The sequence below is a fragment of the Branchiostoma belcheri genome, unplaced genomic scaffold, assembly GCF_001625305.1.
Source record: "Branchiostoma belcheri isolate BF01 breed outbred unplaced genomic scaffold, Haploidv18h27 scaffold153, whole genome shotgun sequence".
Taxonomy (NCBI): domain Eukaryota; kingdom Metazoa; phylum Chordata; class Leptocardii; order Amphioxiformes; family Branchiostomatidae; genus Branchiostoma; species Branchiostoma belcheri.
This window is the reverse complement of record NW_017802969.1, coordinates 423,409-443,685: the sequence shown is the minus strand read 5'-3', so window position 1 is coordinate 443,685 and position 20,277 is coordinate 423,409. Positions and strand designations below refer to the sequence as shown.

Sequence of the window (20,277 nt, the reverse complement as noted above, 5' to 3'; positions counted from 1 at the left end):
ACTGGGTGGTCTATAATACACAATGAGTACAATTTTTGATTGGTAGGTTGAATGTCACATATAATGACCTCGTCCATGGGTTCAATGTCTTCTCTTCGCTTCGAAGGAATGCTAGACTTCACAGCCAGGAGTACACCGCCACCTACCCGTCCAGGCATGGTAACACTTCTATCCTTCCGATAAACTGTGTAGTCCTGTGGAAGAAGTTCTTGATCAGCTACGCAAGAGGTCAGCCAGGTTTCAGTCATGGATATTATCTCAGGCTGGACGTTCGTAACAAGATTTTGAAACTGTACAAGTTTGTTGCATTTCCTGCTTACCGACTTGACACTGCGGGCGTTCAAATATAGGACATTAATACAGTTACATCTTGAACTTGGTTGCTACTTCACAGGGAATTCAGCATCAGTAGTGGCAGGTGTCACATGAGAGTTTCCAGACGCACTGTTGTCCCTCTGGACGTCCCGGCACGTAGAGGGTGGAGCGCGCTGGCACCTGCTGAGGTCAAGGGGATCGTCCAGATGAACAGGAGTCAGAGTAGGCTCGTCTGCCGTGGTACTGACCGTTTCAGAATCTAGATCACAAGGTGGTTTCAGGATTCCTTGACTGGATGGTCTGGATGGTGTAAACCGCCTGCAGAGACCCAGGGCTGTTCTGCATTCTGCTTCTTAGAGACCGAGTGTATGCGCTGCTCAGGTGACGGGAGGGAGCGTTTCCTATTTCTCAGATTGTAGCGACCGCTCGACGCCATGTCGCTAGTGTTGAGATGTGGAGAGGGAGATGTCTCTGATTTCTCAGTTAGTTTCTCTCTGGTGTTCGTAGGCCCCCGCTTGTTCTTGGGATTACGACGCTGATCTGGCTGGTGGCGGTGCGCACGAATATCCCGTATAACTCCAGAGATGCTAGTGGGGACCGCTTCTTCCTCCTGGTCTGTCAGGGTCTGAAAACGGTTGGACGTTGGCAAGGCTGGTCTCACATATGTGTTAAAGGCATGGTTGATCAGGTCCACCGAGTCCTGTGTCCCGGGGCTGAGAACAATAGCATCGTATGGATCAGCAGCTTTATTGTGACGGCGAGTTGTGTGTTCTGTTTCAGTGCTTGAAGGGCAGTTGGCCCTAGTGTGCCCACACATACCACACGAAAAGCACGTGATGTTTGGACAGTCGAATGCCTTGTGGTCTGAAGCTTTGCAACGTCGGCAATTTACGATCTGCCCTTTACCACAAAATATTTCAAGTTCAATGTCAATATGATCAGAGGGATTCAAAGGATGTGGCACATTCATAGTAGTGAACCTGGGAGGGGGACATTCGGTGAATCTCTCGACATAACAGAACCTATGGCCTGTTCTTAGGTGTTTGAACACGTCCGTGGCATTCTTGACTCGATGTCTCTCGATCGGTGTGGCGCGTACAGCGAACTTGTCGACCCACTCGGCTACAACGGAGTCAGGCACTGAATGGTACACCCCGTGTATAGAATAGATATCCTGGTCAAGCGAGGTTTGGTCATAGGAGTGGTCACAAAGTCTTGAAGTGTTAGGACCTTACCGTGTAACTGAATTTGAGCATGTTTAAGAGCGGCAACTTTTACTTCGGGGCTTGACAGATTGATAATGATCATGGGAGGGATCACTTGTACGCCCAAGATGTCTGAGGGTCTCACACCACCGACGCCATGATGCTTCATACTTTCAACCAAGGACATGGTGACATCTTCTTCCCTAGGCCTGAATCCTGATTTCATGTAGCATTTAACCCACAGGCTTGTGTTCTCTAGTTTGTCAGCGAGCGGGTCATGTACTGCTATATCCACCCGAGCTTCAGCCATTGTGGATCGTTACAATGAAAACACCAAGTTACAAGTGGGTAAACAAAGGCTCAGTTCGGCGCTATCGGTTTAGACGACGCTGGTTTGAAACATTTTCGATCAAAGTTTGTCATGTAAACATGTAGAGGTAAATACAAACTTGCCCAGATCAGGATAGTGCCCTCTGTTATCCAAGGGAGGAGCTCTTGGGAACACGAATCCACAGGTGGTTGGGGAATTCCTTTGACGCGCAGTATCTTCCCTCCCCACGACCTGCGTCACAACAGGATCAAGCTGGAAATCTTCGTCAAATGTGGCCAAAATAGTTCAAATGTTGGATCAGAAGAAGGAACAGTCCTTGCTACGCTTGTCTCCTTGGAGATTTACCCCCGATGACAACTTATTTCACTAAAAGCACACTTAGTTTGACTGAGAGTCCAGGAGCCAGAAAAAAGCGAAATTTACTAACATTGTCACATATCGGATGTGTTGTCTTCTTGTAGGTCCAAATGTTACTCCAGTCACGCCAACAGGTAAAATTCAATGACTGACTTATTTAATAGTTGGAACTTAAAATTCCATACAAACCATTTGAGCATCCTCTAAATAAAACTTTTGTTACTTTATGAGAATCGAATGACCGTGGCACAATTTGACATACATTTTGTACAATCCGCAAGTTGTCTATTCATATTATTCAAGCGTTTATTTTGTGGTCAATATGGGTTTAATTTCTGTGAAAGCCAGATGTTTATAATTGGAGGCGCCTAATTCAAGTAGAATTTGTTTTGCAGACATGAATTATTGTTCCGGCGCTGTAGCCGGAGCTGCAGTTGGCTGTTTTACCGGCGGGTTACTGGTAGGGGGCGCTGCAGTGTTCATGTTCCTACGTTTCAGGACGGCAAAGAATGGCGGGGAAAAAGGTATGGAAAATATGGATATTCTTTTTTATGGCAACTCTTAAAACTTTTATCGCTTCCAGTAAAACAAAGACGCATGGTATTTTGAAATCTAGAAAATCATTTTACGAAATATCATATTATAATCTTATATATTTTTTATTAAGCATTGTTCAGGTGCATAATGCTAATAACAACTTTTTTCCAACAAAAAAAGTAAAAAGATATTTTTGACCCCTTCTACTGCTTTCTTCAGGTTACCATGATTACTCACTGTTATAGAAGGCATGTAATATTGCAAACTTGTGACATTAAGGATTGTTCTTTACATTCGCTAAGAAGGCGTTCGTGTGTGTGTGTGTTTATGTGTGTGTGCGTGTGTAAACACAATACCTTGAGAAGTCTTACATGGATTGACTTGATATTTTGTAGGTGGGTAGGTTTTGATGAGACCTGGAAATGATTAGATTTCCACATCTTTCCAGACGTTGGTAACTTCGCTGACAGACAGTATGAGAACGTGCCACATCCAAATCAAAGGGTGACGTCACAACGACCCGGAAGCGGAAGTGACGAGTACGAAGTTCCCATGGAAACCGTCCAACCACCCCAACCCAGTGACGACTACCAGGAGCTGAGGCCTGCTGTCTACCAGAGTCTGCAGAGACAATGAATTGTGGACCCAATGTACTAATTACTCCATTTCATATATTATGAAGTTTATTGAAAATTCCTGCCCGAAGGCTAATTGCAAAAAACACGGACAAAGAAACACTGAAACAAAATAACTACAAAGTCTACATAATAAATGGTAATTGTTTGAAACTAAAGTTATGTCTAAAACTATGCCTGAAGAGCTTTACTTCTCTTTTGTAAACCACGGAAAACATGATACCTGCAGTGTTGGATTGATTGATTGATTGATTAATTGATTAATTAATTGATTAATCAACCAATTGATTTGTTGATCAAGTGGTTTCATGATTGATTGATATAATTTGTTTGCTAATAACTTTTATCATGGGAGAATGCCTTGTTCATAAATTTTTATCAATTGGTTACATTTTTATCTACATATTGATGGATTTTAGTGTACGTTTTTCAATTGTACCAGGATATGCGTATACAAATGTATAAGTTGGTAATGGCGTCCTCTTCAGTGGCTTAGAGGCAGCAGTTCTAGCTGTGTAGTTGGTTTGCACATGTACATAAAGGTTACTTATAGTTAACCTAATATTTTTGCACACATGGATTTGTTGATTTGAAGTGGTAAATCTGACAAGTGAATGTTCCAGCATCTCCACTGTCTTTGTCATGCGTAACAATCATGCTGTAGAGTGGAATTTTGAATAAAAATCTTGTTTCACAATTTAAGTATTTTCCTGTTGCTGCCAGACTGCGTAACTTTAGTTATGTTCGCCTATAAAAGAAACAAACAGTTCGATACTACTAGTATCAAATCAAGTACATATTCCAAAGTGATATCTGATTATTTCGGCACGTTGATTATACATTTATGTTAGTATTCAATTTTGGCTTGTCCGTGGGATCTACTTAAAACCGAAGTGACAGAACCACACACTCGGAGTATACAAAAATAGAACACAATTATATTACATTGCTTTTCTTAAACGTGCAGTACTTTTGACCAACGGTACCAAATGTTGACACAGAATATCACATCACATGAAACAAACAACTCTTTCTCTGCTCAGTATCACATCCTTTTTAAACATATCAATGCTGCAAAGATTGGGTCATTCAGATATTATGTAATTTTGAATCTAGTGAAATACTGTGTTATCATATATCTAATATTATACATCTAATATAAAGATATGATAAAGAATGATACGAAATAGAGGAAGAACTATCATCTATAAAGCTTATGGCGCTGATGTTGTAACAAAGGAGATGCCATTGTAACTTTAGAAGTTGACCTATATAGCTGACATGTGGCACCTATTTTTGAAGGGATTGGTCACTGTCGGGTATTCTTTCTAATCTGGACTCCCGACCGTGAGTTTGGATCTCTCCAGGGCTCAACAGTAGTGTATTTATTATCCGAATGACACGCCGAATCAATTACATTCTTGAACATCGACCTTATCGATTTTATATAGCATATGAACGTGCAGGAACTAATATATACCAGTCTCTGACGCTGATTGTTCTTGTTGTTGTTGAGGTCTTGGGCGCCTTCATCTTTGCTAGAAATGCCCACTTTTGTTTGTGAATCGAGGGCAGAGTTTCGGGCTGGCAAACTGACGTGTGGTGTGCCTCACAGTTAGGCTCCCTGTTTTCAGTCAAAGATACTCTTTCATAGGCCACACCAAGTAAATTTTATGGGTGACGTCCGCGCGCGCATTGATTTTGGCCTGTTCCTAGAAAAAAAACAAGAAATTCCGCTTCCTGTAACTATGACCAAAGAGTCACGACACTGCCGCAAATCGTCAGATCGTGAAACCCGTAACGTCGAAAGCCTGTGCCTGGTTAAAAAAATTGAAAACAAAAATGAAAAAAACAAACAAAATGGCACTGAAAAAAATCCTGTCAATAGTTCCAAAACGGTGCCGTTTTTGGAACTATTAACAGACAGGACGGTCCTGTCAGCAGTGCAATATTTCTTATCTAGGCATCTTGTTTTTTAGGGCCCTTCTTGTTTTTTTTCGCCCTCTCGCATTAGATTTAGGGTATCCAAAGGACGTCATCCATAAAATTTTCTTGGTGTGGCCTTACTTAATGAAACAATATCTGACAGTATTGTAAAGTATGGCATCATAACCTAAAGTCATTAGCTGTTGCAGAGGGAAGACCACTGGGAGGTTACTGACTGATCATAACCCCTTCTGGAATCATTGCATCGTCACGATTTCTGGATTGTTGATTGGTCTGGAAGGTGAGGAAATTTTAGCACACAAAAGCTTCCTGTGAACTGCAGTGCATTGATGTCACAAAAAGGATTTTTCATTATCTTTTGGCTATAATTTTGTAGTGAAACTTTTAGGTACACATTATGCAAAGATGACTTAAACTGTATTGTAAATTCTTGAAATTATTAGGCATAAATTATGTAAATTAGGATATTTGTTATTCGGATATGATAACTTTTCCAAGATAGATATAACGGACAGTGTTTGAAACGTATTCAGTAACTTCTACTAGCAAGTCTAAGTGTTAACTGGATCACATTCTGTCTTTTCGGCAGGTACCACGGTACGGGGTGAAGTTGATCGTGGCTGTTTGTCCGGGTGAATCTTAGCCTCTACCAGGCTTGGGGAGGCGGCCGGAAAGAGTAGAAATCGGCCAAATTGAGAGATAAGCATGGCAAGGGAGTTTGTCCGTTGAGAGAACAGTTCGCCTCACCCCACGACGCGCTGGTTGGTTTATTGCTTAAATGATCTTCTACGCTGAGATAGTTCTTTTGTTGGATTAATGGGGGGATTACTTTTATGCCGTTTGATCGTAGCGACTCCCGACAGGCTTGGGGTGCGGCGAAATGTTCTCTCAACGGACAAACTCCCTTGGCATGCTTATCTCTCTATTTGGCCGATTTCTCCTTTTTTTCAGCCGCCTCCTCAAGTCTGGTAGAGTCTAGGTGAATCTAAGTGAACTCGCGATCGGTCAGCGAGTCGTCGCCGTCGGTTGCGACGTATGACTTGTTTGAGCCATCGGATGGATGCGTTCTTATGGTCGTCAACAGCACCTCTGGCTGATTCTACATGAATAAAAATGAAGGTTTATTCATCAGACAAAAATATACTACACATAAATGTTTGCCCAAAAATGTGGATTAGCCTTCATTGTTTTTAGTTGATTTAGACTGTTCACTGCGTATGCAATTCAACCCATGTTCTATGGTCAAGAACAAGGTGCCTATTATGTTACGCGACACGACTCAAGTGAAACTGCTTACCATAAGCCGTTGGAAATGTAGTCTCATAATAGACTTCAGTTGTCAATGGCAACAAAATGACGTCATGAAATAATACTGAGTCTACCAGCCGTGATCCGTCATCTTGAATTGTTGAAACAACCCTTTTCTCTTTTTTTTGTAACTTATAGGCTAAAACGTAATAAAAGTGGACTACAAACTAAATTTAAGGGACAATGTCATGTTTGTTCATGAGCTTCTTTAGTAAAAAATAATAGAGTACACGTACATGTTCTGGCATGTTCTCAGGTGCACGTGGGTGTCCAGTGGTGTTGTAAGTTACTTCATTATCTCCACTTTCAACTGAAGTATACAACATACACAAACTTAAATTTATATGCCAAAATGCAGGTGATTGTAAGCATATGTTGATATTTAAAATATGCCGTAAAAGAAGTCCTGCATGTGACCTCAAATTTTGACGATGAAATTTTTCTGTGATAAGTCAGGACACTGTTTTGATATATTCAAATCACACAATACTAACAAGCACACGGCGCGGCGGCTGCTGGCTACCGATTGACTTGTTACAACTCTAGACATTGTATAAAGCTATCTAATGATAATGCCCCTACTGTACTTAGCTTGGTGACGGCGAGTTCCACTCTGCGATAGTTCTAGGAAAGAATGCATTCTTGAACACCTCAATCCTTGGTTTATAACTCTGGTACTTAAAGGCCTGGCTATTTTGACGTGTATACATTACGTGTATACAAAGTAACGTGTATACATTGGTTGTAGGAGGTTACTTAAGTCTAAAATTGTAACTACTAAGATACAAACTTGCTTGCTAGTAGTTAGCATTCCTCCATTCAGATGGTATACCGGCAGGGCAGTGCAAAATTAATAGATGCTAAGTGGCCTACAAATCTGTCTTATTATTAATATCGCCCATTTCAAGATCTATATCACCACAATAAGTTTATAGATAGACATATGTGTTACATATGTAACACCATTGTGAACTATGTAACACCTTTAGTGCACTATGCACCAAGTAACATCTAGCGTCAGTGCACAGTAAACCAGTCAGAATTGCCCTGATGAAGATGACAGGTGGCCATCGAAACGTCGGCTCGTTAAAAAGAAATGGTTGTGATCAAAGAACTTTGCTATTCATTGCCTAGCTTTTTTTTTAAATTCTGACATTCATCATTAAAACACATATCATCTTAACTACGCCGGTTGACATGTACAACAACCCCGACTAGCTACAGATGTCACTGTACCAGAAAAGTATTGTCAGCAAATTCCCTACGTTTCAAAATTCAATAAAACACAAGCCCCGTACACCGTTTAATCATCATGTCTGAGAGTCAGGAAACAGGAGGCAGCCTTGGGCGCTATCAAGCGGCACTACCTTTGCCTTGTCAACAGTCTTGAGGAAATCAGTTAAGAGTCAGGAAGCAAGGGTTCTCCGCAGCCCTGGGGCACCGGACCTTCCCGTAAACATCGCTTGATTGGCATCACCACCTGTTCTCCGAACACAACCCTTCTCCGTTTTTCGTTAACATCCCCGTATCCTAGATACATGTAGGCAACACGTGGAAGCTTAAGTGAATCCAAGAGTCAGGAAATAAGCATTCTTCACTGCCCCTAGGCACGGACATCGTCGACAATCTTTATCATTCCTCTGAAATATCTTATCCATATTACAACGGGTAGTGGTCACGTGTCTGGGCGTTAGATGTAGTATATATGGGAATCGCCACAGCGGGTGGTCGTACGTTTTCTGAGGTGACCACACAGACATGTAAACTGGGGGCGTTCTCTGGACAGGCAGGTAGATGGTCATGACTGTGATGCACTGATCAGGTTGGTTTGCAGTCCCGCCACTGCTCCTTGTGTGTTTCATGGTGAAGATAGTTCAATTGGGGTTGACTTGGATAACCGCTAATTATAAAAAACTTGTCATGGCAATGTTATATTGGTTTGTGGCATATTGGTATATGAAACGAGTGTAGTCTTATCGTTTTGGCACTATTTTGTGAATTTTCTGTAATCATGTATACGTTTTCTGAATGTATAATTTCTAGTGTGTCATGTAGTTTTGTGCAACGAGTAGTGTAGGATTTAATAATAGTAAAGGTCACAGGATAAATTGATGAAAAGGAAAATGGTCAAGCATTTTGGCCATGGGGATTTTGAGAAACAATGTTGGTTCTTCTGATCCTGGTGACTGTCCCTATCTCCTTAGCGAACCCCTGTCTGCCCCCGTGTAAGAGAGAAGGTTGGTTAGAATGTGTACCTTACGCACTGAAAAACCATTATTGGGAACAGCGAGGAGTGTGTATCTTATGTGAGGAACAGGGAGATGCTGTTCTCAGGGCCAGTAACAGTTCTGTTTCTTCGGTGCCCTGCCTTCTTGTCACGGAGAAGCTGGTAATAAGAGGATATCCACTTCATGTACTAGCAACCAAAAATCTACCAGTCTTAAACCAATCTGCACTGTATACTTTACTGTTGTTTGAGGATGAAATTGAAGACGTAGAGGACAACACCCTGAGTGACTTTTCGTGTCTATGGACATTGGGGTTGGATTTCAACAGGTTGACACATGTGAAACAGAGCTGGTTCACAGGCTTGAAGGAGCTCAGTGTCCTAACTTTGTCTAATAACAGAATCGACCAGATTGATCCAGGATGCTTCGTGAACATGAAATATCTTTTCAAGCTGAACCTCCAGCACAACCAGTTGCAGCGCATAGACGCAGCCTGGTTCGCTGGCCGAAGCCTTCTAATGTACTTGTACCTGGGGTATAACAACATTAGAAGCATCCCTCCAAAAACATTTCAAAATGTCAGTATCTTTTGGCTGTACCTAGAGAAAAATCCCTTGTCTTGTTTAGATTTGGATTTGGATTTGATACAAGGTATGAAGAATGCGCATGCCTTTGCTGCTGGTGGTAACAGTTTAGTTACAGTGCACGATAAAGTGCCTCACAGAATTCCATGGAGTCTTACCATCCATGGGGAAATACTCCCTAGCATTCAGACCGTATCTGTCGAATTGCCCGACTTTTATTTGTGTCTCATAAACTATCCTGAACGAAATGAAAAGTCGATTGGTTGGAAGTTTGATTCAGGAGAGACCGTTCCCCGTCACATACCAGGACACTTCAAAGGCCTGTGTTTTATGCCAGAGTCCAAAAGCGTTGACAGAAATATTGTCAGTGAGCCACCCTTTGTTATCATTGCTACCAATGACTTAGCAAGGAAAGAGGAGCATCACTTTCCGGATATGTGCAGACAAGTATGGCAACACAATCTGGGCATTAATGTGGCCTTGTCAGATAGCTTAAGCTTACAACTAGTTTCTATGAGCGTAGGGAATGCGAGCACGGGCACCATTGCTGTCATACTTGACACCGAGTCGAGCAGTGCCGCATACTTTGATGCAAACACAGACGACACTGAAAACATCACCTGTTTTCTGCTCTCTAAACGCAACCCGTCTCCGTTAGTCCATAACATTGCCAAAGTCCAAAAGAATACGAGCAAGATGTGTCCTTTGCATTCTACAACATCTAACCATCAAAGAAGAAGCACAAAAGTACAGGTTCAGAACACTACAGAACAGTACAGATCTCAGACATACAAGGACCCTACCACAGAACCATCGATGTACTCAGTACAGGTCAGTACCCTCCTGACAAATCATGTGCAAAACACAACAGAACCAAACTCTTATACCATCCATGTCGTTTCCTCAGCTGTGGGGGCCCTGGTTGCCTCACTTTTTGTAGGATTTCTGTTGAAGAAGTGTTTGAAAAGGACAGGAAACAACATCGACCCCATGGATGCACACGTGTGGACACTACCGCATGGCCGTGCCGGGCCCGGCTTGTTCAGATCTGCTTCCCTCCCAGACATGACATCAGCACACCTGACAGTACCGGACGACCCGGCCTCCTGTAGGGCGTTAATTGCTATCCTTCAGCACTTTTACTCTGAGATCCCTGATAATATAGCTGCTGCACAGCGACCACTGCCTGCCCTGCCACACACATACTGTGAGATTCCAGACCATATAGCAGCTGCGCAGCGGCCATTACCTGCCCTTCCACCTACGTACGACGAGATCCCAGATAACATTGCTGCTCAGAGGCCTCTGTCTGTCCCCTCCCTGGCGTCTTACAGCGTTCTGTAGGTCATTGCCTGGTGCTCTGTATTTCATGGAAGCCTCAAAACGCATCATTCCACCCATTGGTAACGAATCCGTAACCAGCATGCGTGCAGTGGCATATGGTGTGCCTCACAAGGCCAGAAACAATCTTAGCAGGATTCCATCCATTGGCCACGAGTCTGGAACCAGCATGCGTGCAGCAGCATATGGAGTGCCTGGCAAGGCCAAACACAATTCCTTCAGCATGGCATGTACAGTCAATGGAAGGTCACAGAAAAGGGCAGCCAAATCATAGCGCGACCACGACCCTTCCCTGTCCTCCCTAACACGTACTGGCCATGGTCACTGCCAGGGGAGGAACCACACAACACAGAATGCCACGAGCCGCCGGTTCCATCAATACTAAACACCTACTGGCCATGGGAGATCCCGGTAAAGACCAAACCCCAAAACGACGCCGATGGTCGATGCCCGAGGAGGGACTTCAAAAATCTATCATGCCACGAGTAGTCGGTCTCATCATTATGAAACACCTAGGCTATGCACCGTGGGCTATGGGAGATCGAAGTGAAAAGCAGCTCAAAGTAAATACGATTATTCTCCCGAAACTTATTGGCTGTTATAATTAGCACATTATAAAGCGTGCAATGCCAAGAGCCATTTGTTTAATATCACCATGTAACTGTACAGGCCTTGTATTTCAACCGAAAACATAAAGCGACAAAACTCCCTCCCAACCATCATCCCGGGTTACAAAAAAGGCTCTTGATCTCAGCGGCGGAATCACAAATCCCACAATGCCACGCACCGCCGGTTGATTTTACTAGTAGTTAACAAGCACCTACTGGCCATGGGAGATCCCGGTAAGGACCACTCAAAACTGAAAACGCAGCTCCCATCTTCCACTTATTGGCCGTAGTCTTTCAGGTTTCCAATACAATTACATTTTGGATTCAGAAACATAGCACCTGCTCTGCAGCTAGCTTTCAACTGGTTTGTATAGGCGTACAGGGAATGGTACAAAGGCCCAAGGCACAAAGAGCACCGATGCCTCATATTCAGAAGAAATTATGCAAGCTTTAACGACACCAAAAACATTACCTCCATTCTGTTCTCAGAACACAACCCTTCTCTATTCTTACAAATCTAAGGTAACAACCTCAAGCCCTAAATACCCCAATTTTGCCACGCCGAAAAAAAGGTACATTCAAAATCTGTTTTATATGATGTGTAACAGCGGTTTGCCCAATTTCAAACGTTACAGAAGTATCGCAACGTTTGAAATAGGGCAAACCGCTATTACACATCATATAAAACAGAGCTTTCGAATGTACCTTTTCTCGGCGGGGTTATACTTTACACAAGGCTCTCTAAATCAGAACATAACCTAAAATAAAACTTGCCGGCAGTAAATTCAGAGAATTTATCTTATATAGTATTATAGACTGGTTTATTTGCAGAAACACATACTTCATACATACATAGTACAGTAGGTTAAAAGCTTTTTGCAGCCAAAGGCTGAATTGAGAAGCTTTTACAAGTTTTTAAGAACCACATGACTAATACATAATGTATATACATAAAAGGTGCCTTGAGAGGCATTAAACACCACTTATGCGCTAGAATAATGCACATTTATGCTAAAATTACATCATACAACTTCTGTTGGCAAATTACTTAAGTACAACTGACAATAATAAAAAAGTACAATTAGATCAAGTGCAACAACATAAAGTGAAATCTACTGTATGGCAAGGTTATTCAGTATGTTCAGCATTGTGGGGACAGGACTGCATAAATATCTTTTTGTCCCAATGGGTGGTTTGTAGCGCCGTGTTTGCCTTAGCTGCATGTTGTGTGAGTGGTTACTAACTGGGGGTAGCCAGGGGGCGTGCCTAGACCTAGTGGCTGAAAGGGCAAAGGCCCGGCACAGGGTCAGTCTCCGTTCAGACAGACGTTGGAGGTCAAGAGTTAACAGGGCCTCGGAATACGAGTGATAGCTTCTACCCAGCATGATTCTGCAGGCCCTTTTCTGGATTCTTTCTATGCTGTCAGATTGTTTTCTTGTGATCCCCGCATTCCAACAGGGCGTGGCATATTCAACTATTGGTCGAATATACCCACAATACACTGTGACAAGGTCAGAGCTTGGGAGGCCAGCTCGACGCAGCCTACTTAATAAGTATAACCTTCTACTGCCCTTGGACACCATGGCGTCAACTTGATCAGACCACCGTAGGTCAGAGCGTATGTGCAAACCAAGTAACTTTGCTTGTGTAACTATGCTAAGTGGCTGACCTCCGAGAGTCAGTGGGTGCATTACTGGGGGGTTCTCATGAAGCAGAAATACATTGCTTTACATTTTTTGGGGTTAAGTAACATGGAGTTCGTTTCGGCCCAGGTGTCCAATGAGTCAAGGTCAGTCTGAAGTTTAGTTGGGGTTGACACAGTCCTAACTTCTCCCAGGTTCATGTCATCGACATACTTCCAGTGTGGATTGTTAGTATTAGGTTTTGCATCGTTTATCATGGCTAAGAACACAAGAGGGCCAAGTAGAGTGCCCTGGGCCACACCAGATGTTAATGTTTCCCAGCCAGAAATAGAGTCTTGATACCTAACACGCTGCCTTCTGTTTGTCATAAAACTACAGAGCCAGGGGATCAGTGAAGGTCTTGTACCCATGGATATAAGTTTGTTAATGGCAGTGGTGTGACACACCCTGTCGAAGGCTTTCGAAAAATCAGTTAGGATTAGTGTGCCAACAGTGCTTTTACTCTCTGCTCCCTCATAGAAGAAATTTAGGAGGTCAATAAGACAGTGCGTCGTTGAGCAACGCTTCATGTTACCAAACTGCTTTGTGTCTACATTTGGGAGAATGTCTGAGAAAATCCATGCGGTGATAAAACCCTCACAGATCTTGGCAAATTGTGCGGTCAGTGAGATTGGTCGGATCTTATTCAAGTCCGCTGGGTATTCCTTAGGCACTGGGATTACTGTGGCATCCCGCCACACTTCGGGGACTCTGCCCTCTCTCAATGAGGTGTTTAGTATGTCAGTCAGGGGGGTTGAGAGTTCATATGCAAACTCTTTGATTAATTTGGGTGGAATAAGGTCAGGACCAGGGGCCTTAGATACTTTAACTCGTTGTAGCCGTTGGTACATTTCCCATGGGTTGATTTGGGGTGGGGGAAGGGCCGGTAAGTATGCAGGGAGTCTAGAGTAGTCAAGTGGGGGAAGTGCTTGACAGATGGCTGCTAAGTGACTATTTATTGCTTGAGCTGCCCCTGAAGTATTGGTCGGTTCAAGACCAGGAACATGAATTGTAGAACTTGGTCTGGACCAGTTTGCCAAATGTCTGATCGTTTTGTGCCACTGTGCTGGCTTGGTTTTCTTAAGGTGTTCTATGTGGTCAGCGTAGTAGTTTTTCTTACAGGTAGATATAAGACGGGCAATCTTATTACGGCAAAGCTTGTACAGGTGACTTTGGCCCTGTCTATGTGCTTCCTGTCTCTTAAGTATAAGGGATTTGACTACAGTAGAGATCCATGGTTTGTCATTATTATGTACTTTGGTACGCTTCTGTTAGTGTTACGGGAGACCTAAGGCTTATTACATCCTTACGGCCACAACAAATGAGGTAAAAATTTGTCTAAAAGCTAACGCTTTTTACGGCTCGGGGGAAGAGCGTGCAGATCCATCTTTAGGTTAAAATAATAATTCACATTGTTAACTTGAACACAAGACACACGTATTTTCTCATCACCTGCACCAACAACCCTCCCCCTCCCACCACCTGTTGGGCTAACAGGAAGAATGTGGAAATGAGTCTGGGAGTCGGGAAATAAGATGGCCCTAAGCAGTACCGGCTCAACAGACCGCCCGGTAGTAGTTACGCCTGTGGTACAATTTGGCGCGCCCAGAGTTGATTAGCCATATCGTGGTGGGGCTACTCAATCTCCCGTCGTGACAAACCTACCGGGGACCGTAGCTGAGGCGGGCAGAGAAGAGCTTCAGCAGCCCGAAGAATATCCGCTCCAACCGTGATAGCCTGCATACCAGGTTACAACAGTTTTTTTATTAAGAATATTGCTCTGGTGTTTCTTCTCCATATTTGTAAGGCATCTAGTGATCATGTGTCTGGGACTTAGCTGTTAAGCTTTGAAGAGAATGTCCACAAAACAAAGGTGATGGAAATTGACAAATTTGGGGTATTTTTAGATGATATTTATATAATTAATAAGTTGTATCGCCGCATCATCTGCTACTCATCTCCTGGTAGGGTTGACAGGTATGGGTAACATGTAGATATTAGTCGGAGAATCAGGAAATAGGAGGTCTTCATCACTGCATGCCCGGGCCCTATAAGCACTATCCCCGTCATCATTTTTTCATCAAAATTTTTGTATCCAATCCATATTAAAAAAGACGGCGTGTTCGTGCGTGTGTCTGGGATGTAGTTTGGACACAATGCAGGCACCGCTACATGTATACATGTACACGACGGGTTGCCGTACTGTATCTGGTGCGCCAATACATTCATGTTAGTCTGATTCTGCTTAGAGCGCGGTCTTTTTAAAGGGATTAGCATGGTCAAGAATTAGATACACTCCAGTACACTAATCAGGTTAGTGTAAAGGCCTATTACAACTTCAAGTGTGTCGCGTTAGCTTTGACAACGTGACATGAAAATGCTGTTTCTTAGTCTGATCCTGGTGACTGTCTCAGCCGTTATAGCGAACCCCTGTCTATCCCTGTGTAGGAGAGAATCTATGTCCGAATGTGTGCGTTCCACACTAAAAGCACAGGTTTGGGACGAGCCAGAATCATGCATCTTATGTAAGGAACATGGAGAAGTTAACGCTAGCAGAATATCTGCTTCAGTACCCTGTCTTCTGGACACGAAGCTTCTGTCAATATCAGACTTCTCACTCCATGTACTATCAGCTAGCAATCTACCGGTCTTAAACCATTCTCTTGTGCATACTTTACTCTTTTTTGAGAATGAAATTGAAGACGTAGAAGAAAACACACTGAGTGAGTTTTCGTTTCTAAGCACACTGGGCCTTGATTTCAACAGGTTGACACATGCCAAAAAGAATTGGTTCACTGGTTTGAAGAAGCTCAGCTTCTTGAGCTTGTCCAATAACAAAATAACACAGGTTGAGCCAGGGTGCTTCACGAACCTATTTAGTCTTGTCCTCCTGAACCTTGAGCACAATCAGTTACAGGTTGTTGACCCTACTTGGTTTTTCGGTCAAGCTGTAGGCCCCGCCTTGATCCCTGACAAAAGGGATATTTTGTACTTGTACTTAGGGTATAACAATATCAGAAGCATCCCTGCCTGGGCATTTCAAGACATGAACATGATTGAATTGCACCTAGAGAAAAATGCTCTGTCTTGTCTAGACCGGGAGTTGATACAGGGTATGATGGAAATGTTAATCTTTACTGTCGGTGGTAACAGTTTAGTTACAGTACACGATAAAGTGCCTCACAGAATGCCATGGAGTCTTTCGATCCACGGTGAGATACTGTCCACCATTCAGACCGTATTCGTCGAAGTACCCAACTTCTATTTGTGTGTCGACCATTATTCCCAACAAAATGTGAAATCTATTGGTTGGAAGTTTGATTCAGAAGAGATGATTCCCCGTCCAATACAAGAAAACCTGTGTTCCATGCCAGAGTTCAAAAGCGTTGAAAGAAATATTGCCAGTCAGCCGCCCTTTGTCATCATTGCTACCAATGACTTAGCAAGGGAAGAAAAGCATCACTATCAGGATATGTGCAGACAAGTATGGCAACACAATCTGGGCGTTACGATGGCCTTGAAAGATAACGTCAGCTTACAACTGGTTTCTATGGGCGTAGGAAATGAGAGCGTGGAGACCATTGCTGTTATACTTGACACCGAGTCGAGCAGTGCCGCATACTTTGATGCAAACACAGAGGACACTGAAAATATCACCTGTTTTCTGCTCTCTAAACGCAACCCGTCTCCGTTAGTCCTTAACATCGCCAAAGTCCAAAAGAATACGAGCAAGATGTGTCCTTTGCATAGTAGTTACCCAGAAGAGACAAGTTCTATAACATCCAACCATCAAAGAAGAAGCACAAAAGTACAGGAACAGAACACTACGGAACAGTACAGATCTCAGACATACAAGGACCCTACCACAGAACCATTGATGTACACACTACAGGTCAGTACCCTCCTGACAAATCATGTGCAAAACACAACAGAACCAAACTCTTATACCATCCATGTCATTTCCTCAGCTGTGGGGGCCCTGGTTGCCTCACTTTTTGTAGGACTTCTGTTGAAGAAGTGTTTGCAAAGGACACGAAACAACATTGACCCCATGAGAGCACACGTGTGGACACTACCGCATGGCCGTGCCGGGCCCGGCTTGTTCAGATCTGCTTCCCTCCCAGACATGACATCAGCACGCCTGACAGTACCGGACGACCCAGCCTCCTGTAGGGCGTTAATTGCTATCCTTCAGCACTTTTACTCTGAGATCCCTGATAATATAGCTGTTGCACAGCGACCACTGCCTGCACTGCCACACACATACTGTGAGATTCCCGACCATATAGCCGCTGCGCAACGGCCATTACCTGCCTTTCCACCTACGTACGAAGAGATCCCAGATAACATTGCTGCTCAGAGGCCTCTATCTGTCCCCTCCCATACGTATTGGGAGATCCCAGACCTTGCCGTATGTAGTATGGCAAGGCCAGCCGCCTATAACAAGCGTCTTACAGCGTCCTGTAGGTCATTGCCTGGTGCTCTGTATTTCATGGAAGCCTCAAAACGCATCATTCCACCCATTGGTAACGAATCCGTAACCAGCATGCGTGCAGTGGCATATGGTGTGCCTCACAAGGCCAGAAACAATCTTAGCAGGATTCCATCCATTGGCCACGAGTCTGGAACCAGCATGCGTGCAGCAGCATATGGAGTGCCTGACAAGGCCAGAAACAATCTTAGCAGGATTCCATCCATTGGCCACGAGTCTGGAACCAGTAGGCGTGCAGCAGCATATGGAGTGCCTCACAAGGCCAGAAACAATCTTAGCAGGATTCCATCCATTGGCCACGGGTCTGGAACCAGTAGGCGTGCAGCAGCATATGGAGTGCCTGGCATGTACAGTCCATGGAAGATCTTAGAAAAGGGCAGCCAAATCATAGCCAAATCATCCTTCCCTGCCCTACCTAAAACGTACTGGCCATGGTCACTGCCAGGGGAGGAATCGCACAACACACAATGTCAGCAACCGTCGGTCCCACTCTTACCAAACACCTACTCATGGAAAATCCCGGTAAAGACCACTTCAAACGTAAAACGCCGAATGTCACTCCCTACCCTCACTATTTTGCCTAACACTTAACGCAAAGAGCTGTCGTTTCCCATCATTCGTAGCGATGGGAAGATGACAACGTTTAGACGGAATTCAACCGGTTTTTATTCGACTTTTTATCCAGAATCCAAGCTGTCGTTTCCCATATTACCAACACCTATTGGCCATGGCAGATCAATGTAAAGTTGACACCTAACAGAAACATCGAAGGCAACAGTTGGCATGCAAAGATGTCACGTATAGGTTAAAGATATTCTGGCATGGGAAATGCCACGTAAGCGCACCGGAAACATAATACAACGATCACCTTACTAAGAACTAGATGAGTGTTTTTTGAGGGGCGAGGAAGCTTGAGGGGCGAGGGGAGTGAATGAGCTTAATACACAGACAGTCAACTATCTTATTAGTATTCACATTCAACTTTCTATAAAAGGAAAATCGACAATAAATATGCTCTAAGTTTAAACATCAGGAACCAATTAAAGTTCGTAGAAGAGTAGATGTGAATATTGAAGTGAGAATATTAGATGTATAAAGCGTCCATCCTTCGGGTACCATTTTGATTCATTGGGGCGGGTGGGTAGAAGTGCCGTAAGGAAAAAAAACTCTTGATTAACTAGTGTGTACTGCGTAGTACCCTCGATGTACGTGTATGTGATCTAGTGCAGTGTACAAGTCCTCCGTAAGGGAATGAGTGTGTTTATTAGTCCGTATTGATGTGGTAGCTGTAGCTGCACTGAATTAATGCTGGTTGAATGTGTAACTCTCCACTTAATGTAGTGGTTGCTGATGTCTTATTCTAGTCTACTGTTAGACATTCAAGTACTTGTAAAGAACCATAAGAGAATTTCAATAAGTAATATCAGCGGATTTTTGAATGTAAGGTGAGAAATTAAATCTAAGAAATTAAACCACATTCTAGAAATTAAACAACATTCTAGAAATTACCTACACAATGAAAATGTCTAAAAAATAGTAATAAATCTTATGAGCTGAAGAAAGATGGCGGATGCCACTTGAAAGCTTCTCTGAGCTGAAATTTTGTCTTGAGTACTAATTTACCTACTTCTTTCAATAGTAATTATTTAATTGCTGTTTAACCAAATCATTCCTAACCTAGTCTTCTTCAAAGAAAACTTTTATAGTGAAAGAAACAGAGCGGAATCTCACGGATTTGCTGCTATCATGTCAGCTGGGCGGGGATCCGTGCCTGACGGCAGGTGATCCGCCCACCCGGGGATGTCCCCGGGATCTTACCGTTACAGGTGACACCGGGGGAAGACACCACTAGAGACAGACCCGGCATCTTATAGTTAACAATGACCAATGCTGGGGTTGCCAACGGTCCGACTGGACACCAACGCCGATTGGACTGGAACCTAGCCGGACAACGACGCCCCTTTTTATGTTTACCGAAAGAAAACTTTTTTTGCTCAGATTCTTCCTCTTCTTCTTCTTCTCCAAACAGTGACCTCTGACCTGACCAATAACATGCTTTGTTGACGTCTGCCACCATGGTGACTGGTGATGGGTTACATAATGTTGCTTGGTCTGCTCTGCTCCTTTCACCATACTCTAGTAGTACATGTATGTGAATGTGTTTGAGTAAGAAGTAACTGAGCAGACCTTGTCCGAAGGTAAACATTATGAAACTAGTTGCGCATGCCCGTAGCCGGGGGGTTCGGAAGAACCCCCCACAAGGCTCAAAGGTCCACTTTTTGGTCCACTTTTTATGTAAAGGTCCACTTTTTGGTGCACCTTTTATGTAAAGATCCAAGATTTTTCTTGAAAAGACTGGAATTGTAGAGAAACTGCTCCTTTTGTCATTCAATAAAAATGTATCTCTGATTTTTTCTTTGAAATCCTCTCAAAAACGCAGTAAATGCCATTTTAGAAGGTTCATTTTTCAAAATTTTCCGGGGAGCATGCCCCCGGACCCCCCTAGGAACCTCGCGCCTACGGCACTCGAGGTCCCCTCAAGCAGTGGGAAGACCCCCCCCCCATTCAAAATCCTGGCTACGGGCATGTTGCTAGTAAATGTTACTACTAAATGTTGCATTTCTTGTATGAAATTCGTTGAGCGGTTTGTTATTTTTTATTGCTCAGCGGTCGAAGCGTCTAATTTAAAGATGATACATTATGTGTA

At 43.4% G+C, this 20,277-nt stretch overlaps 2 protein-coding genes across 2 annotated transcripts in view; both read left to right on the top strand.

The window, feature by feature from the left end:
* Nucleotides 1–2,522: 2,522 nt before the first annotated feature.
* LOC109465596 lies at nt 2,523–3,969 on the top strand. The gene is made up of 2 exons (XM_019762948.1): nt 2,523–2,732; nt 3,194–3,969. Exons 1-2 carry the CDS (start codon nt 2,606–2,608, stop codon nt 3,379–3,381), a joined length of 315 nt encoding a protein of 104 aa, XP_019618507.1. The 5' UTR covers nt 2,523–2,605; the 3' UTR covers nt 3,382–3,969.
* Nucleotides 3,970–6,987: 3,018 nt separating this feature from the next.
* Nucleotides 6,988–20,277, top strand: part of LOC109465578 (insulin-like growth factor-binding protein complex acid labile subunit) — a 13,617-nt gene continuing 327 nt past the window's right edge. Inside the window, exons 1-3 of the mRNA XM_019762934.1 lie at nt 6,988–6,993; nt 9,115–9,406; nt 15,766–16,191. Coding sequence (XP_019618493.1) covers nt 6,988–6,993; nt 9,115–9,406; nt 15,766–16,191 — 724 coding nt within the window. The remainder of the gene's footprint in view (nt 6,994–9,114; nt 9,407–15,765; nt 16,192–20,277) is intronic.

Coding starts and splice junctions, on each gene's coding strand:
- LOC109465596 (XM_019762948.1), top strand. CDS start 2,606: ATGAATTATTGTTCCGGCGCTGTAGCCGGAGCTGCAGTTGGCTGTTTT. Junction 2,733..3,193: donor AAAGAATGGCGGGGAAAAAG/GTATGGAAAATA, acceptor ACATCTTTCCAG/ACGTTGGTAACTTCGCTGAC.